This window comes from Athene noctua, chromosome 4 (assembly GCF_965140245.1).
Source record: "Athene noctua chromosome 4, bAthNoc1.hap1.1, whole genome shotgun sequence".
NCBI lineage: Eukaryota > Metazoa > Chordata > Aves > Strigiformes > Strigidae > Athene > Athene noctua.
The window spans coordinates 36,471,647-36,497,256 of NC_134040.1; the positions used below are offsets into that span (position 1 = coordinate 36,471,647).

The 25,610-nt window shown below is 38.0% G+C and overlaps 1 protein-coding gene across 9 annotated transcripts in view; it reads right to left on the reverse strand.

Moving 5' to 3' along the window:
- Positions 1-1,264: 1,264 nt before the first annotated feature.
- Positions 1,265-25,610, reverse strand: part of GAB1 (GRB2 associated binding protein 1) — a 103,033-nt gene continuing 78,687 nt past the window's right edge. For 2 of the 9 annotated variants that reach the window (XM_074905011.1, XM_074905014.1), the window contains 7 exons: positions 23,534-23,619; positions 23,027-23,330; positions 9,083-9,172; positions 6,842-6,935; positions 6,358-6,481; positions 3,396-3,518; positions 1,265-3,145 (listed from right to left, as the gene is read on the reverse strand). In XM_074905011.1, coding sequence (XP_074761112.1) covers positions 2,987-3,145; positions 3,396-3,518; positions 6,358-6,481; positions 6,842-6,935; positions 9,083-9,172; positions 23,027-23,330; positions 23,534-23,619 — 980 coding nt within the window. In that variant the 3' untranslated portion in view covers positions 1,265-2,986. Of the gene's footprint in view, positions 3,146-3,395; positions 3,519-4,134; positions 4,211-6,357; positions 6,482-6,841; positions 6,936-9,082; positions 9,173-23,026; positions 23,331-23,533; positions 23,620-25,610 lie in introns of those variants that run through there. The other 7 variants (XM_074905015.1, XM_074905018.1, XM_074905013.1 and 4 more) reach the window with 6 other exon arrangements.

Sequence of the window (25,610 nt, forward strand, 5' to 3'; positions counted from 1 at the left end):
CTCAGACAGACCTGCAGCGTGAAGTCCCACTATAGCTTTATAGGTGAAAATTAGATGCATCATCCAGAGTCAGCATCACAGCTCTGATTCTGGACATACATGTAAGTAGAGAAAATGTATTATTGGAATTAGGAGGAGAAAACGGCTTAGAAGTCTAATTAAAGAGAAATTTTAGACTATTACTTAGAAAGCATTACACTGTCTGTACAGGCTAGAACCTGATGTTTTCCTTAACAGAAGTAGGGGAAAAAGCCTAGAAATTAACAATGGATTCTCAATCATAGTAACAATTAACATGTGAATGCTGCTGATCTTAAAATGAAGAAAGAATGTGTTGTCTGAAAACCAAGGACCGATATCAGCAAATTTAGAGGAAAACCAACTCATATCACTAGCTCAACAAGTGAGGCCAGCCTAGGAAACCAGTTTATACTTCATTATCAGAGATGCTCACAACACCTGAAAAAAATAGTAGAGATATCTAAATATAAGTATCACTGCTTGATTACAAAAACCCAAATAATTTTAAAAATAATACATAGTTGTGTAGTTGGTAAATGTTTCAAGGACAGATAGGTTAAGGATAGGTAAAAGACAAGTAGCCCTTCCAAACCTTCTCCCTCAAATTCTCCTGTCTATTGAGAGAATAAAGAAACATGAGTATGAAATATTCCAAGATCACCTTACTCCTTGGGTGCACACACGAGTATAGGGGGCCACAGTATGGATTCTTCTCCCCTATGGCAAGTACCAAAACCCATTCTGTAGCATAAATAGCAAAGTGATTATCTAACCACATCTGTTAACAAATTACAGGCATCTCAGCAGTGGAGATGCACTGCTGTCACTCCACAGATAAAACACTTACAGCCGGTGTCCTGAAACAAAACCATCATTACATTAGTCACCAAGTACTTGCCATGCCTATGAGTACTTCAACCGTAGCATCAGTGAAGAAGAGGTTATTACTGGACAGGAAGGCCGTCACAGCAGAGTTGAGCTATAATTCCAGAATCTCTATGGATTTGAGCTACTTTTGATTGAGCCATCATGGTCCCCTGGCTCAAATCACTTCTTCTGACTCCCAAAAAATTGGGAATTCAGATTTAGCTGCTTGGTGCAGAGATTCATTCTGAAAATTGTTTTAGATGTACTTTTTTTTTTTTTAGGTAATACAATTTTGAAAAAGCGTGGTTTGTATCTAGGCACCTTCATAGACGCATCAACATTGGTTTGCTGTTTCACAGGACAGTTTACACATCAAAACTGAACAACTCAATTTATTTAAAATTCACCTCAAAATGCATTGTGTTTAGTTTCTTTTTAAAATGAACATTCAAAGCATCAAAATCTTACTAATTTAAAAAGAACCTTTGTTAAGAATAAGATAATTTACATACTGTAGGTTGTGGCTGTGAGGGGAGAGGAACAACCAGTGGTAGATTAGGCACAGTACTAAGGCCAACATGCCAGAAAACAACACAGCTCTATGCTCAAATTTTAAATGATCTGGACAAAATAAAACAATGGGGCAGGAAAATAAAACCAACCGCTTACTTGAGGGTGTTTGTGTAAAACAAAAAAAAGTGTTAGTAAGTTTTCTATCTAGACCTAACTCATTCACGTATTTAAAGAACTCTATCTTCTTCCAAATAACAAAAAACGTTTCTAAACCAAGGCAGATTATTATTTGGAACTGGCATAGTAAAAGAAAGGATCACAGTATACAGAGTTTAAAATCCTGTACCAGGAAAGAGCAAGTGGTTTACAAGGGGATCATTTAGGTATATTATCTAATTTTTAAAAACAGATATAAAATATCAGTTGCATAGGGATTTAAATATAAGGCCAAGCAGGAGATTAAAGTAAAACAGAGATCATAAGAAGGGCACTATGGTGTCAAAACATAGTATTTCCATTTGAATTAATGTCTAATTCAAAAATCACAGTATTTTGCTAGTACTACAAACAGTGAATGTCAAACTGTCCCATTAATCTTGAATTGAAAACTGACATTAGAACTTCTAAACAGTAAAAAACTACAGCTCATTGTCTAAACCTGATCAGTGTATTAGCACAATAGTGCTTGGTACGTACCTGATTGATATACTCTACCTTCTGTAAATAATATAAAGGTTATTTCTTGTTAATGTGTGAGATCACAATATTACTGCATGCCATCAGTGGTTTGCAGGCTTGATATTTAATTATTCAGTCTTTAAAAGTGTAAGATCCCACCCTGCAGAATCTTCACCCATTGAACACAGAACACTGTCATTAATAAAATACAATAGAAGTTCCACCACTAACAACTAACATATAAGCCAGGATTGTAGGTCTAAACCCAGTACAGTTCATTATTATTAACTCACAGCAATTTTTGTTAGGAAGGTAACCTGTAGACTTCCAGATAATCTTGCATGTATTAAATATAAACAAGTATGTAACTAACGGTCGTCTCTTGGCATTTCAAGTAGATTATTCAATTGTGAAAGTATTTCCGCAAAATCAATTTTAAGTTGTTAAAATGAAGTTCAAATATTAATTTCTGTATCTACATGTAGCTTAATTAACCTAAAATCGTAAGGAATAGTAGTGTAAGGAAAAAAAAAAATTCTCCAGATGAATTAGGTGTTAAGGTACACTAACTGGGAATACCTGAACCAACCTTGTAACTGAAAAAGTGCATAAACATAGTAATACTACAATGTGTTAACTACAGAAAAAAAGGTTTTCTGAAAGCTAAGCGATGCTATTTTACATGTTATTTACAGGTTGTAATTTTTCCAGAGACCACAGAGCCAATTTATGATCTTAAAATTCCTCTGATATATTTGTAGTGTCCTTTGCCTTCCATCCTACTCAGTCAAGAACCTATTCACACACCAGTGAATCAGGTACTGTATGGTCGAACAACACTGCCATTGTGGTTCTGTAATTCTTCAAAATTCACTCCTTTCTGTTCTTTGAAGAAAAAGCAGTATTTTCATTTCACACTTTTTGTAGGTGTTTCAGATTCTGTAGACTGTCTCCCATCAGTCCATGCCTCTCGCGTGCTCTTCAGTGCTAGTGTTTTCTGCTGGTCAACTACAACGTAATCAACTCTTTCATCTGCCACGCTGCTGCCTGAACCACTGCTCTTTTTCTGGGCAAGGCAAGGGAGAGTGGAAAAAAAAAAAGTGAAAATAAATTAGCAACAAAAAATAAGTAGCTGTCACAGAGCGATCTACAACAAGCACAGGTTTCTCTGAAAGGCCCAGCATAGGTGCTCTGATTGATCATTTGACAAACTAGTTAAGATGATCTTGCTGGAGGCTCCCTCTTTCCCAGCAACTACTTGTGAAGAAATTTTAAACTCTTGATGGCAGAAGTGCAAGAGTTGAACATATGCTTACCTTACGAGGTGGGGTAGATTTTCCTGAATCTAGGTCCAGATCTAAATACTCTACTTGTTTATCTCCTTTAGGTTTTACCATAGGGCTGCTTCCTCCATCAAGACTGTTGCTTCCGAACAAATTCTGAAAATATAATATAAATAACTTCAGCTACAAATGTACATGTTAATGGTCCATGTTATCAAATACACTTCATTATAAACTGCCAAAATATTAAAGGTTAAAGAACTGACTGAGAGCTCTTACAGTCAGTTAAACCATGCGAATTTTATTGATACTGTATTACAAGGGGATATATTCTCAGTCAAAACTGGGACAGAGTTGAAAGCCAATGGGGAGTAAAAAACCCCAAAACCAACCCCCCAAAGGTAAGGTTGCCACCAAGCCTTCCACGTAATGTCCCTTTCATATCATGAGATAATAATGGAGTGTGGTTTGCTCTTTTAAATGAAGTGGTTACATCTCAAATTTAACATTACTTAAGTACAAACTTTTTTATTTCCTTAAATTGCTGTTAAATACCTTGCAAAAACTTCAGCCTTACAATAATGTCAAAAATTCAAATGAAACTTTCACATTTCATTCAAAAGCCATCATGATTAAGCTGAAAATCAAAAGGTATTATTCAATTGATTAGACCAAAAGATTAAAACTTTGGAAAATTTGTGTAGGGCTGCCTGAACTGAAGTTGCATTAAATATACCTAAATTTCAATTAGCCCAGACTTTTACAACCTCACCTCCTCTGTCCTCTCCCAGCCTGATCCCTCCCTCTTAACAGGTGTTATAGGAACAGTACAATAGAAGGACTCTTCTCTAAAAGATAAAGAAAAAAAAGGAAGACAGAGGGCAGCAGTCAGCAAAAAATGAAGAGGAAGGCAGAAGGAAAGACAGAAGGGTAAGGCTGACAGCAACTTGAAAGAAAGAGCAGACTATTGCTGGTTTTATTAAATTAAACAGAAGTATGACAAGATGCTTCAAAGCTGATGACAGAAAAAGATGAAAAAGTATGGACTTCTTTCTAAGATGCAGTTGGAACAAATAAAAATTTCCAAAACACTCATGTAATTGGCACATTTTAAAACAAAGGCCTTGAGATATCTGGAAACGTTCAGGTTCTCTTGGAAATAAAATATTTTATGGGTTAAACCTTCATGGGCTGGGCTTTTTAAATTGAAGTTATCCATTATATTTGTATCATCCAACTCATTAAGTGGTAACAAGGACAAACACAAACAGTGCACACAAAGTTCATTTTTGTTGCCCAAATTCTCTAAACAAATTTCTGCATATTTAACATACAAAAGTCAGGTTCTGTATCAATGTTTCCAGCATAAATAAAAAGCTGTTACTCTTTAAACAGAAAATAATTATTTCAAACAAACTAGACAGGCAGAACATATGCATTAGAAAACAGAAATTTTAAATATATGAAAGTGAAAGGAAATCTGTAGAACAACCTTAAAGAATGAACGGTGCAAGCAAACAGAAGATATTAATGACAGGCTGTCTGAACTGTGACATTAATTATACCATCTTGGCACTGAAGTTAAATCCCTGAAATGTCATTGTAAGAATCGACAGAAATCCCCAATTTTAACTGTGATTCTGCTGTGGGGAGGACTGTGGGCACAGGCGATTCTAAACCTTTGTGTAAAACGGGATGTTTCTTGCATCTGTAACATGGGACATCACCGATTACTTACCAATGCCTCTTGCAAGAGAGAAGCTAAGCTTTTAGGTCATCAGCTCCCCACTGCTGAAGCGCCCTTGAACTGGGAAGCATGCCTGCGCTGCTGGCAGGTCAGACACGGTACAAAGCATGGGCCAGGATGCTCTGCGGGTCCTGGCCTTGCACCCAGCCCCAGCTGCCGCAGAGAAGTCGGCGGGAGGGGCTTGCTCAGGGGGGGACCTATGAGGCAGCATCCAGAGGCAGCAATGGTGAGCTGGAGGGGAGAGAGGCTAGAGGAGGTTGAGGAGGGTATCCAGAGCAGCAGGGGACAGGGAAGCAAGCAGCACTGCAAGAGGAGGGGAGCCCAGGGCGTAGTGAATTGGGCCAGCACATGCCATATAAAGAAGGCAGACAAACGAACAGAACAAAAAGGGTGCTAGACAGGCCCTCCCCAAAGGTCTTTCATCATGCTTTAAAGATGAAAAATGGTGCCATATTCCCCACTAAAATGGGAAAACTTAGTGACTCCATATACTGAAAAGCTGAGCTCAAGATACAGGTTTTCTTCCAGTGCTTGAGGGGTATTTTGGACCACATTTAAGTTAAGGCCTAAGTCTACTGCTACTCTCTTACTTTAAAATATGATTATTGGTTGTTCTTCTCTCTCTCCTTCCCCCCAACGAAACAAACGCAGCACGCCTGCAGACTGAATCGCTGAAACTTTAGTATCTGAGAAAATTCTCCCCCAAAGGGGAAAAAATACAGATACTCAATACACAAAGACCGCTTCTACCCTCTTTTTTGAGAAAAGCCTAATAAAAGTACACATAGTTCAGTTTTTCTAGAACGTAAACAACAAATACAAATCCTTTTTTTCCCCCCTGTTCCCTCCAAATTTCTTAGAAGACATCCTTTTAATAAAGGTTTTTAAGCATGTCTCAGAGGTCCTAAGAGTTTATTTCCCTTGATGTCATAATATCGAACTGGTACATAACCCAGGATAAGCAACTACAAAGAAGAGGCAGTTTCTTAGGGAATAGGATAAAAGGCACGTATTGAACTGTTCTGTACAACAGATATGGATACTAACAATTCTTTTTATGTATGATTATGCTCTTAACTTCGGCAGTGAAATCTTATCAAAATTATACTTTTTCTATGGAGAATTTTTATTATTATTTAGATCAAGAAATATAAAGGGAGTGATGTTGAGTGGAAGGATCTGTGTTTGCATGATTTAAAAGTAAGGACTGCACAGGAAGAGAGTAGTTAAGACGTAGATTTTACATACTGGGTCTTCAGTGGACTGATTTGGATTCATGGATACATAATTCTCTTCACTGTCGTGCGAGTCACTGCTGGAAGTTGTGCTATGAACTGAATCCGGTCTGGGAGACATGGGAAACCTGGAGGAGCTAATTACCAGGAATTATTTTACAAACAATACATCTCGAATATCTTAAACCTCCTGGTAAACAACAAAAATAAGCACATTAGAGCTGAAATTTTCACAGAAGTTTACTAGAGTGTCACATTTTTCGGTTATACACAGTCCCTTATATTTAATATTACAAAATAACAATTCATATGGACACATTTTGTTTCAATGCACAGGAGCATACATACATACACACACACATATAAACATTCACTTCCAAAGGAAACCTCAATTTGTATTACACAGGCTAAAAATATAGTACAGATGTACACACATTTACCAACACTCTAGTCAACAAAACCAATTAAACCAAATGAGGAAAAGCTAAGAAACTTACTCTCGTGCAAAGCTTCTGGTGATAGGAGATCTCACTGGGGCTTGTAATTCTTCCCATTCAGGCAGAGGTTTTATTTCTAGTGGAGCTGGTTTTGCTATGTAAGAAACAGACAATTTTAAAGCACAGAACATTCCTGAACAAATTTAATAGTTTTTCAAAGTCTAAATACCAAAAACCATAAATTACTGTTTTTAAAATTATAAATAATAGTTAGGAAAAGAAGACACTTCAGTTATCGGAAGTCATGATGTATTAACTTATATTTTTAATCTTTCCAGGTACTGAAAAGGAACATCAATTAGGAAAAAACCCTCACAATTTAAGAATTTTGCAATACATACTTTCATGTAGTAATTCTGTTTTGAAAAGAGACTCTGAAAATGGCAAGCATCATGTTCTGTTTTTACTCCGCCACAATGACTTGTTGAACTGACAAGGCTCAGGATAGGCTTGATAAACTGTTTCAGCAGAGCCAACTCCGGGTACTTTTCTTGGCTCAGAGACAACTATTATTATGCAAACTCTGCCCTCGTTGCATATGTGCACCCTTACTGATGAGGTTTCACAGCTCAAAGTGTGGGCAGAATCTGCAGCTAAGACTAAGTTTGCCATAGTGAGAGATGAGCTAACACCCAGCTTCAATTCCAAGAGGTGCTTGGCTTGCTTCAGTGCTTACCAACAGACAAGCAGTGTGGCAGTGTGTCTGTGCCATGAATGACAGCTAACATTGTTCTAGAAAAGGTGCCATTTTTAAATTCCATTTTCAGAACAGAATCACAAATAGTATATTAGTGAGAAACACATTATCCCTCCACTCCAGCTTGTAATGTTTCACCCCTCCTAAACGTTACGAAAAAGGTATAAAAGGACTTGTGGGGAAAAAAAATTAAAAAATAAATCACACAGTCAAACTGCTGTCAGAGTTTGAATATCAACCTCACCCTCCCTAAAACTGATTTTAGAAAATAAAATGCAATGTCATTATAACAACACCCCTTCCTCTCCTCATCTTCCCCATCAGTTTGCTGCCTATTAGCAGATTTACCAAGATCAAATGTCAGGCATGGAGCACTAGTTCATGTGGAGTAAGAACTGTCATAAGTGACCACATGAGGAACTGACAGAAATCAGTTACTTGATCAGTGTAGTTGTCTCAAGAAAAAAGCAGAACTGTATTCATTATGCTTCCATTATATTCACTCTTTGGATTGAGTTTACTGAAAAGTCAGCTATCATACATTGAACATAAGGACTCCTGATTCAGATTTTCTGGGTAAGTATGGTCTTTAGTATCCCAGTTTCTTCCTTTTCTCTGTTAAGAAGCCATAATTACACACTCAAAGCATATCAAGCCTACTCCACTAATTCTGCCACTTTAACTCATGAAAAGCTGTCACCACAGACTCAGAAGAGGAACTACAACTTAACTTTCTCAAGATATAAGGCATCATATGAGATAAGAGTGGCAGAACTGAACTTGACATAGGCAAGATAATATTAAAGCATGAGTGACAAAAATGATCAGCTTCATTCAAGTCCTTTCTGTAAAGGCCTGAGACTACCTGGCAGGTATAAATGGTGGGCAAGGTACTGCTCCAGCAGAAATAGTTAGGACTTTGTCCAAAGCCCACTGAGAACAGCAGAAATATTTCACCAGTTGCAACAGGCTTTAATAACCAAAGGTAATGACCAGTGACACTTCTGTGAGATTTTTAACGTTATTTGCAATCTCCTCTACTTCTTGTGACTATATAAGGTATGAACTCAGCACCTTAAATAAAGCCCATCAGACTAATTGCAATGCTCATTAAGATGCATAAATAAATCTCTATACTAGTAAATGGTCATAGGATCAATGTTTTGCTTTATTTCAGTGTTGCCAACAGCAGAAGATCCAAGTAAACAAAAGTTATTTCAACGAACTTACAGGTAAGTCATATATACTTCCTTCTAAATAAATAGACAAAAGTAAATCCAAAGTATGAGCAGCTACAACTTAAGAGATCAGAGCACCCACGTAAATGTCAAGGAAATGTTTCCATGAGCTGTTCAAGCCAGAAAGACCTTAATTCCTTATATAGGAAACTTTTCACTTGGCAAGGAAAACACATCCATGATCTTAGATTATAATAGAAGAAAAAACTATACAAAAGTTATAGTTATTCTAGAATAACAGTTGTCTTAATTTTGGTTTACTTATTTTTATAAAGCTCCATATACATACAGTGCTAAAGTACATACCCTTTCTTCTTGTAGTAAAGTCACCTATGGTTTGTGAATCAGTTCGCTCTAAACCATGTGGTTTAGGTCTTAAAATTTTAGGACTTTGACCTAATTGGTAAAAAGAAGACTCTCTTAATAATATTCTATTTGTAACTGGAAAGCGGAATTTTGTAAATAACAGCACAACCCCCTGCAGAAAGGTTAACACCACAAGCATAAGCAAGCTGCTGAAGGAGAGTTTTATAGTCTAGCTAGGTCTCACACTACGGGCTTAAGCACCAAACCAGAAACAAAGAAAACACTGCATGCAAGTAATTTGTTGAAGGCAAGCATAAAAGGTGTACAAAAAGGCTAAAAAGTGAATCAACAAATATTGTAACTGATCATTACTATTAACTGGTTTAAAATTCCATTACATAAAAAAATGCCATATTTGAGAAATAGCTATCATGACAGAATAGTCATGTTTCAGATGCAAGAAATTAAATCCTCTTTAGTCACAATATTACTATGCAAATAGTGATACTCTTGAGACATCTCCTACCCACCGTGCATCTCCCCCTTGAGAAGCCCCAAGAATCATTTTTCTACACTATATTTGTTAAACTTGTTCCCCAGAGGTCTTTATCTGTCTGTACCAAAACCACCTCTGACCTTGCAGACACAGGGGGACTTGCTTTCCAAGCTCCTAGCCTGCATACTGTCCCCCACCATGACACAACCCAACCTTCAACACAAATGACCCTGTCATAAAATCTTCTCCTCTAAGCCTTTTTTTGAATTGTATATGCCTATATACAAGCAGAGTAGATGGACTAATCATTCCCCAATATATTATGCTATCGTGCTATTAGCATAACATTTCCCTATGTTATGCTATCACACAACATTAACACTCTAGATGAATCTGGCAACAAGGTGGAGAGGACAAACTAAGAGAACAGTAGAGTCAATAAGCCCCCTACAGGCAATAATATAACCACTCTCCCAAATAGGAAGTCCTTGGCCAACTTGACCAAACTCCAAGTGTTTCAGGTCACACCATCTATTTTAAATAAATATGTTCAATAATGCATAATAACCCTAACCTTTCATGAAAGTCTACCTGACAAAGTGTTAATAATAGAAAAGGAGAGTGCCTTCAAGCGGTACACCAAGAAGCCATATGAAAGGTAAATCTTTACAATAAGCCAAATGAAAAGCTTAAGTCTGGTTATGTTAGAAAGTTGCCCTACAGCACGAAACGGAACTAAGGTCTAAGTACAGACTCACATGTGGGCTGGTACTACAGCAACGAGTGAGAATGCTTTGTGAGAAATAAATTTGGCAACAAACACCAGAAGTTTGCAAATCTCTACCCCAAGGGTTTTGCATATGAAGTGTTCTATTACTGTTATCACTGAAGTATTGGGAATAATCAAGTAACAACAAGAAAAGTAAACAGAAAGGTTTTTTACTGTATCTTAACTTCTACACAGTGCTTCTGAGATACCATGCAGGTTCCTTAAAAAGAAAAGGTACATGAAATGATTTTCACACAGACAGTTCTTTTCCAATTTCAAAAATCAGATGCTCCCTTAAACAGCTCAAAAGGCCAAGCAGTTGGGTAACACTGACCAAAGACCCAGACTGTGAAGTGGTACAGAAAGCATTTCTGTAAAGTATGCTGTTGACTGGAGCAAAGTCAAGAGCATGACCCAACATGTTGGCGTACCTCATTCTGAGTTGATTTGATATTAAGTACCTTGCCTGCAACTCTATGATAAAAGCTTGCCTATATAAAAAGACCAAGATCTTAAAATCAGTTAAACAAATGTAAAAGTTAAAATTCAAAGACCTTTTATTAAGAACTTAATGCTTCACATAATTACCTCATCATATTAATTTTGTGTTCCACAGTTTTATAATCTGATTTAAAAGACATCTGTCCCAATACAACTCAATTTAAAATGCTAATCAATGCATTGACATACAAGCACAGATACTAAGTACAGTGAGAAATCTATCAGAGGTAATAGGATTAATGAAATTATTTAACCAGTCTGTACTTTATAACCTCTCTGCTCTGACAAATCAAACATAGGCTGAAGTACCTGAAGCCCATAATACAGAAGATAAGCTCAAGGAACTCAGGGCTATGATTCATTATTTCTACTTCTGTTAACGATGCTACGTGGTCTTGTGCAGCTAACCTTCCGGAACTATGATTATCCCCATTTGAAAAATGTGGATATTATGTAACTGCCTGCCTCATACTTAATTTAGCACTTATAAACCATTCTGACACTTTCAGAGAAGCTATATAAATAAGGACAGTTCCCTCAATTGCTCTTCTGTATCAGACAAGAACATACAAAATGTTCCAGCATAAAATAAACTCACTGAGCTTTCATTTCTTGCTGCTGAGTGACTGTTCAACCTAAATAAATTTGGTGGCAAAACAGCCAGCCACCGACCAGCTAGGATAATGCAATTCCTCTAGCTTAATACATCACAGAGAATTAAAATGTTTGTGCGGGTTTTTTTTTTTTCTTCCCTAAAAAACCAAACCAAAAAACCACCCCAAAAGGACTAATCTCTGCTGAGGGGCTTATTCTGTGCAACAGAAAAGACCCTGACACCAGACAAAGGAGTAGGAGAGGGGGGAATCACAATCACAAAACTGAGATTACTTATTTGCGTCTGCAGTGTAGAATTCCTCCAGCCTGTTTTTGATCATTTAAGAAGATTAACACAAGCTCGGCCACAGAAAGCCCTTAATAATATCCCTCACGAGACATAATTTTAATAAATCCATCCAAAATTTCAGAAGTGCCATCCTTTATCTAAAAATTGACAGTTCTGTCACCATCTTAAGCCAAATCTGTGAAGAGAACTACATATTTTTTAGTACTTTATAACTTAAGTATTGCAACTGAAATTCCTGGTGCTGCTTCCAAGAAACCTCACAAATTTTCTCCAAGAGCACATCCTAGTACTTCTGAGAAGCAGCAACCTGAATACAATATGGAGAAGGAAGTGCCTCACACCTGTACAGCAGACTGGCCTCTATACTTGCACTAAAATCAAGTGTCACTGGGTGTGAAGCTTAATGAAAGCAGAAGGACAGTAGTAGACCTCTACAGAAAGCCTGGCCCCATACAGCATTTCAACGTCAGCAGTGTTGAGGAACACATTTCATGTGGTTTAGGTCCACAGGCCCAAATTTCATAGAACCACAGAATGGTTTGGGTTGGAAGGCACCTTAAAGACCAACTAGTCCCAACCCCTCTGCCACGGCAGGGACACCTTCCACTTGCCCAGGTTGCCCAAAGCCCCGTCCAACCTGGCCTTGAACCCTTCCAGGGAGGGGGCAGCCACAGCTTCTCCGGGCAACCTGTGCCAGGGCCTCACCACACTCACAGGGAAGAATTTCTTCCTTAAACCTAGTGTAAATCTGCCCTTTTTCAGTTTAAAGCATTACCCCTTGTCCTATCCCTACATTCCCTGATAAAGAGTCCCTCCCCACCTTTCCTGTAGCCCCTTTCAGTACTGGAAGACCACTATAAGGTCTCCTCAGAGCCTTCTCTTCTCCAGGCTGAACACCCCCAACTCTCAGCCTGTCCTCACAGGGGAGGTGCTCCAACCCCCTGAGCATCTTCATGGCCTCCTCTGGACCTGCTTGAGCAGGTCCGTGTCCTTCTGATGTTTGTGCCCCTAGAGCTGGACACAGCACTCTGGGGGGGGTCTCACGAGAGCAGAGTAGGGGGTGAGAATCCCCTCCCTTGAGGGGACACACTTCTCTTGATGCAGCCCAGGACACAGTTGGCTTTCTGGGCTGTGAGCACACATTGCTGGCTCACAGTCAGTTTTCCATCCGTTAGTACCCCCAAAGTCCTTCTCCTCAGGGCTGCTCTCAATCCAGTCCTCGCCCAGCCTGTATGTGTGCTTGGGATTGCCCTGATCCATGGGCAGGACCTTGCACTTGGCCAGGAGGTTTGCATGGGCCCACCTCTCCAGCCTGTCCAGGTGCCTCTGGTTGGCACATCCCTTCCCTCCAGCGTGCTGATCACACCACACAGCTCAGTGTCATCACCAAACTTGCTGAGGGTGCACTCAGCAAAATTAGCTTACCTAGTTTTTAGGCACTCACATAAGACAACGCTTTTATCTTACAGGCCTATTCTTGGAAAGATAAATCTGGGTAAAAAAACATAGGGTTTATATATATTTTTTTGAACTCAAAAGGAAGTAAGTTGTGTTGCAACACTACTGGATGCAAACCTACAAGGCAAAAAAACCCCAAATAAGTTATGGCAAGTTAAACCAACCAAACAAGAAGTGAAAATTAGATCTTCTCACTGTTCAGTCAAGTCACCACCTGTGAAATGCAAAGTGCTACAGCCAGGAGAGAGAAGCTCATCTTCTGCACGTTCTATCAGACAAATACTGCGCAAGAGCACTCCGAGCTGAAAAAAATCCCTAATGAAGTCTATTTTTCTAACAAATGGATGCTTGTAAAAACTGCCAAGCAGAACAAGTGATTATGGATCTAGCATTACAGTGCACCCAAACGGCATGAATTCTGCTCCTGGCATTTCGGTGTGTGTCAATGCTGCCTTTGTCTGAGAAGCCATCAGGAGAAGAGTCTATTTCACATGTTTGCTTTTGTTTCAGATAATGGTTTAAAGTGAAAAACCTTTTGGTTTTTCCATCGGATAATGTATTCTCTTTTTGTTTTCCATAAAACACTTGGAACTAATATTGGGGGGAAAAAGGGGTCCCACTGCAGCAAATTCCCGCATCAGTGTAGGTGGGTCCCAACATTTCTGGCTTTGAGGATGTAAGCTACTCACTGAAGAGCCTCATTTGTTTTCAGGCTATCGCCTTAAAGCACTAAGCACTAAACAAGATTTCTGTTAAGAACACTTCTTTTCTGACTGGCTGCTTGCTCCATGGCTTGCTGGCAAGGGATTTTATGTCAGGAAATTGCAAACATCCCTACGAAAGAGGCCAACGCTCTATTTAAATACCATTTATTTGGGGCTTAAAATTTTAAGGTAAATCCAGTAACGTGACATAAAATTTAAGAAATGTGTGATCTTTTAATGCCGTTTCCTGGCCAACAGGTCTAATCCTCATGAGATGAGGAGATCAGACGTAGGAATGCTAGAGCAGTGCTTTACTTGGAATAGGAGGGGGAGAGCAAAGGGCAGAAACAGCCACGTAAGTGCCCTGCATCCACAAAAGTGCTTTCAGAGAAACATAACAATGGTTTCTCATTTCCATTTAAAAATACGCATCTTACCACCTTTTCTCTGCAACTAAAGGAAACTGAAATTTGCACTAAGGTCCAAGAATACCAGTGCTCAGAAACACTGTAAATTTTCCCTTAAAAAACAAGGCTGAAGCTCACAGTCTTACTCCCACAGGGTTTATTATTTGGTTTTCAATTCTGCAGAATAACCTCCCCCTTTCCTCATTCTCCTCTTCCTCACCCCAGTGAACTCTGGTTCCCAAGTATATGGTCTTCAGCACAGAGCTCTACAAATATCCTGAATTTTCTTTTTCATCTCTGTTTTTATTAAGACTATTTCCTGCCAAGGTACTTCTAATTAGAAACATGTATTTAGTTATACAACATTGACATCCATTTCCATACTAGTATCCAGCAACAAACAGAAATATCAATAGTGTGCTTAGATCTGGTCAGCGATACCACATGGATGGGGATAACTAGTCTCTTTAGGACAGTAAAAACAAGCTGAAATCAACTTATTATTTCAGTATTATGAAATATAAAAAGCAGTCATCTAAAGAGAGGCTCTCCAGTTTTCTTAGCCATCTTTATCTTCTCAGAGTAACTTCTCTCAGACCACTGGTTCTTAGAATGCTCCAGAAATTAAGAATGAATTGGAAAAAAAAATCTGATTATAAAGAAGTCCAACTGCATCTGACAGCTAGGGTTCACTGGTATTTGTAAAATATTTGCCAAATACCATAAAAACTATTCAGAGAATACCAAAGCTATTAATCATCCAAATACTACTTGACTGCTCTAATTTGCAAGTAACTCTACATGTCTGTATTGAAAAAGCCCCCAAAGCATGATGAACTAAAAGCATTCAATAACCAAGACAGTGTTTTAAGACCAAAGTACAATGTTCTGGTCTGTTTATTGATTAGTAGTTTAAAGCTGCAGTAAGATTCATTAAGTCCAAGGGTTACTACTTGAGATCACATTCCCTTGTTTTAAAAAAAAAAAACCAACAAAAAACAAAACAACAAACCATACACACCAAAAAAACCAAACCACAAAACACAGAAAACTACCAGAGTCTAACTTATTCAGTGGAAAAAATCAAGCCTAACATTAAGTCTATAAAAAAAGTCAATGCAACAGCATGACTATAGGTATATAAAAAACTGTTTCCTTAAAAAGGCATTAAGCATACGGTAAAGAAAAGTAAAGTTGTACGGAGGGAAGAAAAAATAGAGTATTATTACCTGGGTTGTCATCTTCCTCTTTCCCTAGCATCCTTGGAGTTCAACACTACCATCTCTACCACTAGTATCAGAGCAAGTCTTGCAGTTTGTCTTTGGAACACTCATGTTAAATTTTTAAACCCCCATTATTTTCAGTAGACCATAGCTTCCTTTGCAGCTGTGATACAGCCATCCAAATGAAATCTTTACTTGAAGTTATTTGTTGTTTCAAGTTTTGTAAGGCAAATCACAGCTGCAAGTTAAGGACTGGTGTCTCATAGCAAAGAGCTATATAAATTTCATTTAAAGCTAGTAAGTAAAAACTAGCCTTGTAGAAGTAATTTAGTACAGCCATGGAGGAAGTGTAATTATCAGCTAAATAAAAGTCTTTGGAGCTAGTGGGGAAAAAAAAAAAAAAAAGGAAAAAACCCAATAAATTTGTATTCAACCTGCTTTAGGAACTCTGAGGAAGCACCAAAACATCCCCCAAAATCTTATTTTTTTTTAAATTCCTATATGGAATGAACAGGACATGTAACTTCTAAAGAGTAAATGGAAGGATTGAACACATTGATTTCTTAAAAGTAAAATGAACAGTACTTCTGCTCAGAAAAGTCATCCTGAAAATTACAGTTTCTTTTTCAACAGATCTTCAGTTAAGTTCTTGTTGCTGATTAAAATCACCATTCACAATTTTTCAATGCCTGCTTGTCCTAAAGCCTGAGAAAATGAGTGATTCTTTATTTAAGAATATGCAAGACAATCATGATAGTGTAGAACACTGCAGCGCTGCCAACTTCTAATTATTATTATTTTAAAATAAATGTCAGCTCCTGTTGTCACAAATGCCTTAACTGTTTCTCTGAAGTTTTATTTCAGGATCATGTGGTGCTCCTGCTATATCAGGATGTGCAATATGCTCACATTGTCCAACTCAGACGCTCAAACACGTAAATATTTAACAAGGAAAGCGTTCACTAGGCTATTTATAACTAACTTCATGATTAATGAGGGTTCTTAATTTCCTTAACAGCCACCTATTTTGCTTGGGATTTTTATAGCATCATACTACACTACAACAATGAGCGATTATGCCGGTCATCCAGAGCATCACAGTGGGTCCTATGGGGGCCAGAATGTGGCAGATGCTTCCTGCCACATGAAAGCTCTGTACACAATTACCTCTTCAAAGCGGGCCTATGCTCTTAAATAAAGAAACATGGAATTTTCTATAAAGTTCATCTGTTTGGGAGATGGTCATAAGTAGTCATGGCAGATACAGCCATATTTTTATAAGCAATTCACATATTTGAGGCTTAACCACACAAATTATGTCTTGTAACATCTTAAATGAGAAAAATCCGTGAGAAAAAACAACCAGATAAAATTTTTAACATTTTTAAAACAATCACGTCCCAACTCTGAGAATTTTTTTCCTCTCCCTTAGTTTCTTTTGTTTGTTTGTTTTGTTGCTTTCAACGTGCAACTGGGTATTCTGTTGGCATGAAAAGAAATGGGTGCATCACCCACTGTCTCCAAATACTAGTTTACCACTTGCTGGGCTGAAAATTACCAGGGCCAAGCAGCAGTCTCTTTTAAAGGCAATCATATGGACTCAACTTGCATGAAGCATCTCAGACTAAACGCAGATATATATATTTTTGGTGATAGAGAAGCCTTCTGTAAAAAAAATAAAGGTGAAAATGCACTACACTAACTATTGGTTATTTTTGTCATTAGCAAAATTATCTGTGCAATCTAACCCGGAACTAGGACTGAAAATCTTGTTTAAAATAATCTTGAATGAAATTAACCTCTAACAGTATTTGGACAAATACAATTGCTATTCAGGACAAATGGAGTCAAGTCCAGTACCATGCTGTAGTCTGAGAATCCCAAGGTTTTTACTGTCTCTGTCAGCAGTCTCCTTAGTGATCCTGAGTGCATTGTACTATCACAGCTCCCCATGACCTTAGACTAGGATCTGTGATAAACTGAACTCTCTCGTAAAGTGTTTTTAAGTACTATGCACCCAAAACATGACAAAAAAAGGCAGTGTTACACCATATTTATATGAACGAGATTTAACTTTTGATTTTCATTCCATCATGGTCGTGAATTGTTAATTCAGACATATTCCCACTGTTCATTTATTTCTTTTCAGAATCGTGAAAAAACCTACTTTGGTACAGAGACATGCCTCCCCTCAGAAAAAAGGAGTTACCAAGTTACAGTATGTAGGGCATCAAACCAAGACTTTGAAGAAATAAATTCCTCCATCACCAATTCTACCATTGACTTAACTGTTTGATTCAGATATTGAAAAACAATGTTTTGTCACTTGAGATGGCAAGCACATATTTCTTATGAGCTTCAAACTTTACAGATGAGATGTACACACACACTCTAAATGTTACATAGCTATAAGGACTCCTAGTGAGCTCCTAAACAAGTACTTTAAAACCCCATAAATCTTACTTTGGAGTTGGTTGGTCTTAAAAGTCTTCCTTCCTAACCCTGGAAATAAATCATGGGGCAGTAGGAGGTCAGTATCATGCCCAGAGACTCAGACACCCCTCATCTCTCAAATGCTGCCGCCTGACCTATAAAAACCAATTCACACCCTACTCCTTTTATTTTCAACCACGCACTTTCCTTGATCTCTGACATAAATCACGTTTGGACTGAAGATTAAGATCGTCTAGACTCGTGGACCTCTGTCAGGCCTTAAAACATTCTTGTGGACTGCCAGCACAGCCACCCTGGACCTGCCTTGCTACAGAGCGGTTCCCTGTGGAGCAGCAAAATATTCACTAGAGTCCTGCGAGCTGTCAACAGGATGGAGATCACAGGATCCACTGCCTCATATCACAACCCTTTTCAGATATTTTGAAAAGCCCCAGGGAAAGCAGGAAGTGGAACAGAAGAGAACTTGGCAGTTCTTTGCTGCCTTAGCTGTCTAGGGAGTCTTTGCTTCACTGCATTTGGGCACCTCTAATTCTACTGCTCCTTCTCCGATAAATGGTATTTTGAGGAAGGAACATGTGACCATCAAAACAAATGTCACCTAATCACTCTGCGGCAGAACCAGTCACAGTCTTTGAACAATTCAGGGAATAAGACCCAACTGCACGGATGAATGCAATATTTCTCCTGCTTGAAGCCTTTTGCTAGCAACAATGCTTCTAATTTAGCATCACAGCTACATGCAACTGTGGCAAGCTAAAGCAGCCAAAAAGCAGAAACAAAATCAATACAGACAATGGTTCTTAGACAATGGTTCTTTATAATCAGAGAAATAGCACCCTGAAAAATTAAAAAAGAGATTATTTTTGTCATTCAATTACAGGTGAATGCAGAAAAGCACCTGGGCAAATGCTCTCCATTTTGTCTCAAGCAATATATCACTTACCTTTTGGTATGCTTCTCTAAAGATATAGTAAAGCACTTTGATTCAAGTTATTGGGGCAGGAAGCCAACACCATGTTTTGATATTACTTTCAAGACTTCCAGAAAGTACTGGAAGCTCCCCTCATTTATAGAAGCAGCTGTGAGCTAGAAAAATGAAACTACATGAAAATGTAGTGTAATCTTGAGGCTATATATATTCACTTTTTTAAAAAAAAGTAGCCATTGTTTTTTAACCCATTTTCTAAAATGAAGCTCTTTTAGAAACCAGTGGAAGAAAGACACGGTGTATCTCACAGCTCACCATGGCTCCTGGCCCAGGCTACTCCTTCAGGTGGGAAGGCTGAAGAGCCTCAGGCTCTCACAGCAGGGCTGTGCAAATACCCTCCTCAGAAGAATGTATATGTACTTTAGTGAATTTTAAACCTATTTATTACCTACATTTAGTTTACCCATGTTACTGAATTTTCCTAACTCAGTCCTCTGTCACAGTTGCTACTTCCACGTATTCTTAAAAATTTGGAGAATTTTAACAATTTAATAAGTTATCTGAACCTCAGGTGCTTATATCAGAGCTGTGAAGACACAGACATTACAGTCACTGCTGCTGACAGACAGATTGTCAGATCCTTGCTGCCTGACACATTATTCTTCAAAGACAGCAGAATCAGAAGTAACTTGAGTATGTGCTTCATCTCACGTTTACAAAACAGAAACAGCAGAGGGGAGAGCAGGCTATATGCAACAGAATGGCCACTGCCATCACCGAGCCCTCCATTTTCTGCCACTGTCAAACTATACTGCCTGTAAGCAGTAAGCCCTTAAACCAAAGAAAAATAGAGAAGATGCGAAACATACACATTTGACAACAAAAGGCAGTGCATTATTTATGGGCTAGTTTCACTGCATTATTTGTCAAATGCATTTTTAGCACTGAACATAACAAACTTGCCTGGCCCACACAGAACATTACTGAGCTAGAGCTAATGCTCACATGAAAGGGCACAGTGATATTTCTCATAACAAGGATAGCTACCAAAAAGGAATCGTTACACGGAGGCAGTGCAAACACTTGTTGCAGCAATCTGTAAGCAATAAAAAAAGATAGAGCTGCTTCTTCAGACAGAAGATGAGATGGGCACTCATATACCTGAAGGCCTTATCACCAACATGTTTGATCTCTGCAGTAATACCGTCTTTTAGAGAAGAAGCAGTGGTTTTCAACAGAAATTCTTAAACAAATGGCATACTAAAACCCCCACAACATTTAAAAGAGTAATAACCAGAAAGTAACTATTTTATGTACCATTTCCTCCCTTTCTGTGTCTGCCAAATTTTATTGAACATACCGCCCAAGCCGCTACTTTCTGTGCACTAATTTGTAGCAGAAGACCATTGTAGTACATTTATATAAGCAGAAATAACCTGATAATAGAAGTTGCTACAAGAACTTGAAAGCTCAAAAAGCAACAGAGCAGAATATAAAGCACACACTTGTTTAGGTTAGGTAAGGGTCCACTAAAACAAAGAGTTCTATCATATTTTAATTCAAAAGCAACTGCAGTTTTGATTTCCCAAAGGTATTTCTGGAAGGAGCTATTTGCATCAAGAGCTCAACTACTGAAATGGGAATATATTACCATCCTGATGTGTCATCATATCTGCTCTTCACAACAATGAATGACTTGCAGCAGTACGCTTGATAAACTTTGTGAAGATCTTGAGCTACCAAGAATAGTAATGGTTCTGATTTATCACTGAGGGCTTTATCTTAGTAACACACACACACTGGCTCACTCAAATTTTTTTCTGAACCACAAGCATTTACTATACTATTTACTTCTGGGGACAGTTTTACTTCATAATTACTTTATCTTCTAAATTATATTACATAATCATATTATTTTACAGCTTCTAAAATCTACAAACAAAAAATACAGCCAGACAATCTACTCATTAAGAGGCATGTCAGTACATCTAAAAATCCTTTTCCTGATATTAGCTAGGTCTTTCTAGGTGTAAAGCATTTGAAGACAAAAGCAAAGCAGGAGCCTTACATGCCATTTCTCGAAGGCAAAACACTATTTCAATCACAAGAAGAGATGCAAGAGCAGCGATGCTGCCCCAGCGGACATCTGACTGATTTGCACTGCCAACAGCAAAAATGAGAAGTTTTTCAACATCAAAACTTACTACTTTTGAAGGTCAAACATTTTATCAGTAAAACACACAAACTGGCCAGTCAGGGAAAATATTTTAAAGCAGTTCAGTGCTTATTTTGAGAATATTTTCCAGTATCAGCTTTCAATCTGTTACTGTCCAGTATTTCTTAAGAACTAAACAAAACTACTGTCTAGTAACACAGAAGCAAATAGACATAGCAGAGAGCCAAGGTCTTGAAAAAGGCCATGCCTCCTTTTCTGAAGATGGACAGCCAGAATGAGACATGGTACTTCCCATTTCACACTGAGATCATCTATATCATAATGATATTATCTACTTTGCTTAATTACAGGCTGTTTTCACTTAGTGGTAAAAATACTAATTTAAAGGTTTAGTTAGCAAATATTTTGGATCATCTGAATATTTGACATCGAGTTTTCCCCAAAATGAAGTCAGCCATTTTCAATATAAATAAGTCATTTTTCAAGTACATAGTTTAAAAATAGCAATTACTCAAATACAAAATAGTACGGACATTTGATGTAACATTCTTTAGTTCCCACTTCTACAAGAAAGTTAGCTATTTTGCCTGAAAAACTGCGTAGTAGGGAAGTAAGTTCCTTAAGCATTTACTTCTATTTCTGATAGGCTGGCTGACAAAACATTTTAGATTAACTGGAAAGTCTAAGCTATTTATTAGTAATTCTCTACACAAGTACCTCTTACAGACACCACAACAGTAGCATCTTCTTTGTTTCTCGTGAACACCAGTCATGCAAATAATCCTTGTTTTAAGGAAGAATAAACCCAGTACACACCAGATTCAAGAGATTCATTTTTACAGGACAGCTTTGAAGGGGCCCTCTAAAATTTCAGGGTTTTTTTCAATTTTGTCCTTGAAGTTGTTGCAGTTTCCTCAGACTCCTAACAGACATCTTCCTCACATTCAGCAATTTAAAATGTTTCCACATAAAGCTAGTTTTCCTTTTGCTTTATGACTGTTTATTCTACCACATATAAAGGTAAGGAAATGTTCACCTATTACAGTTTATACAAATTTCCATATAAGCATGGCACACAGCTCCTGTGATAAAGCAAACATATCTTAAGAACTGGCTTGAATTAGGGGTTTCCTCCTTCCATTTGGATCCCAAGGAAAATATATAAGGTAGTTTCACAGCCCACATGTTAAATATCTTCCCATGACTGCCCCATGTGGCCACTAACACTTAAGCAGCTCAAACATCAAATGGTTTTCATTGCTTTTACGGACTGAAATGAGGACTTAACGTTACCTACTTAGCAGTAAACACTTTCTTCTACCTAATTCTTCCTTCATTTGAACACACTTGTAAGCATTATTCTATGTAGGAATTTGTAAGACCATTGTATACTTTTGGGTAGGACTAGAAAGCAGCACAATATACAACTCATTCTTGTAACAATTCATTTTCTCTAGCATTGTTTATATCAAAAGTAAATACCTAAAATAGTTAAATAAGTTATTTTTAACTTTTACTTCATCCAATGAAAACATGTACTGCTCCTCTATCAAGCACTGTTATGGCTATGATTTTGTATTCTATCCAATGCCTTGTGTGAGCTCTCTCCATCACAAGTCAGCTAGCTGCTTTCTATGTGTAAGGACTAAAACTCACACTTCCAAGCAATGCTGTGTCATTTTTTTCATGAATAACTACAGCAATAAAAGGTAAACCTGTGCTTGTATTTGGCATTGATATTGCGATGTTTTAATACAGTTAAAAATAATCCTATGCTTCCTTTGAGTTACCATCATCTCATATGCTAAAAAATATTTTGTTAGAATTTCTAAAAATATTATAATTTTCCACTAATCAGAAGTTGGGAGAGCTAAGTTATTTTCTTAAATGGTAAAAATCAACTTCTATTGGACACTTTCCTTACCTTTTCTGTCTGGTTTGAGGTTCCGATCCACTGGCGGTGGCTCACATTCTGCAACAGGTACTGACCGTCTGGGAGGTGTCTTTGGACTGGACCTGAAACCCATGTGAGCAGGAGGAGGGACTTGCTTTCCAAATAATGGAAAATCAAACGTGCCTGGTGTCATTGGTACATAGTTTGTTTCCTGGATGGGTTCAGTGAAGCTGCTGGAATGCTGTCGTGGAGGAGAGTTGGGATTCATTGGGACATAATTTTCATCTAGTTCTTCACTTGAAACACTTCCCACTGTCAACATGCTTCTGTTTTTCTAGAATTAACATATATTTCCTTTAACAAAATAAGTTATGCAATCAGCTGTGAATCATGAGTTTTTTTAACCTAATCTACTCAGATTAATATATTCTACTGAAACAGCAAAGTCACAAACACTGTACAGCTTGTGTTTTTACATGGGAACAAAACATTTAAGCACAGTCACTGTTGCCTCTCAGCAGATCAAGTCATACTTACAAAGTGGTTATGGAAGCCCTCCAATGAATTTGATCTGTCATTCGGAAACGTTCGTGGAATATCATAACAGTCTTGAGAACTAATTTCTAAAGAAACAAGAAGAGAAAGCGGCTATTTATCATCCCTGCTCCTGTCACTTCGCACCAGGCATCCAGAGACTGTTGTTATTTATGTCTGCTTCTGAGAGCATACAAACACACCTCCTTGAAGCTGTGGCCCATAGATTTTATCTATATATTTGAGAGGACTATGTTCACAAACAAACTTAGCACTCATCAGTCACAACCTGAGGCTCTTATAGTGGCACTTTTCCATGCTAAGAAAAAGAAATTTTTCCTTTTAAACGTGTAAGGTGTTAAAGGCAGGTGTAAGAGTTTAGTGGAAGAGTGGGTTTTGAGATACTGGGCCCTCATGAAAAAACTATTCTAAAATAAATAAACAGCAGATATAATTTAAAGTCTGAAGAGAGGTCTGACTGAACACCCTTCCCTTGGGAAGTGCTGATTCAACAGGATTCAATCTGTTGCAGAAACAGGTGAATCCCTGCTCTCAGCTCCCCAGTGCAGTCTCTGGGGGCCTTCAGTTTGAACAAACTGCTACAGAACCAAAGAGCTCTCCATTTTTAGGGTCCTGGCTCTTGGCAGTCTGCAGTAAGAAGGTCCTCAGCTTCACGGCTGCTTCTCTGGTGGACAGGGGTGTTTGTGAGACATCTGGCTCCTGTGACCCATTGTCCTGCTCACCCATGCAGGCGACAGGCGTGCCTCTCCTCCTGATGCCAAGACAGAAACTGTGGGCAAACTCCGGGTTTTATCCCTGCCTTGCCCTGAAAAAAAAGCTCTGTAGGGTTTTTTTGAGATTTCCACCTCAGAGGAAAAATAAACAAATTAAAACAGTATTTTCATAAAGGCTGCTTTCCCTGAGGCTGACCATCTCAGCTTTAGTGAAGGAGTACTCACTTATCAACTTAGCACAATGAGAGAAGATAAGCAAAGTGAAGCAAACAAGAGTCTTTCAGGGTGTTACTTCATAATTTTAAAACACTAACGAACACCAATATTATTATGCTTATCCTACAAAATAAAGGAAAAACAGGGTAATATTATCTGAGTGCCTGTATGATCACATTCATTCTGTGTATTGCCTCCCTTAAAAGTCCTGTTTCCATTCCCTTCCTTATTTCAGACTCATATTCTGTACCTAGCACAACTCAATTCTCTTTTAAAATACCCTCTGACATTAGCATCAACTCTAACCAGTTTAAGATTTCACTTTAAATATAACACTGTAATGCCCACCTGCCTCAGGAACCTGAAAAAAAAAAATTAAAATCTTAGCCCAAGAATCGTTAACAAGATTAGAACAATAGCTCTCTGTAACAATAAATATCAGCTTCCCAATCTCTACCTTGCGCTGCATTCCTTGATTTTTAAATCTAAGAGAATAAGAACAGGAACAAAAAAAAACAGGCAGAAAAAACCCCAAGAAACACTGAATTCTTTAAGTAAAAGTAGCTCCACCAGATCTGCTAGGACTTGAAATACACCCAAGCTGCTAAAGGAAAAAACAGTAAAAAAAAAAAAGCACTAGCACATCTAGAATACCAACATTTAGGTGACTATAAGGAACAACTTCAATTTTACTTAAAAACTGCAGTCTGCGTATCTATCGTAAGGAGAGAAATAAAGGCTGGGGCACTGATCACCAGATCAGGGGTGACCTCAAAACTCTGGGTATATACCAAGTCGCAATGACCTTCATGAAACACTTTCCAGCTTCTGCAGATTTGGACCACTATATGCTAAACATTACTTTGTTTGGACAGACTGGTAACAACAGTATTGAACTGTTGTTTTATATGTATATAAAATAAGCTATATGAGCTTATTAGCAAAAAAACAGATGATTAGAAAACATCAGGGAAGATCTAAAGATGAGTAACTATCAATACTTTTAGCTAAGACTGAATGCCACAGTGCAATGTACATCCCTTATCGACGTTCTGTGCTTTGCTGTTTTGATGGTTTCCTTTAACAATCTTCACTTTTTCCTTTCTTAATTTTTTTAAGCATTGGGACCA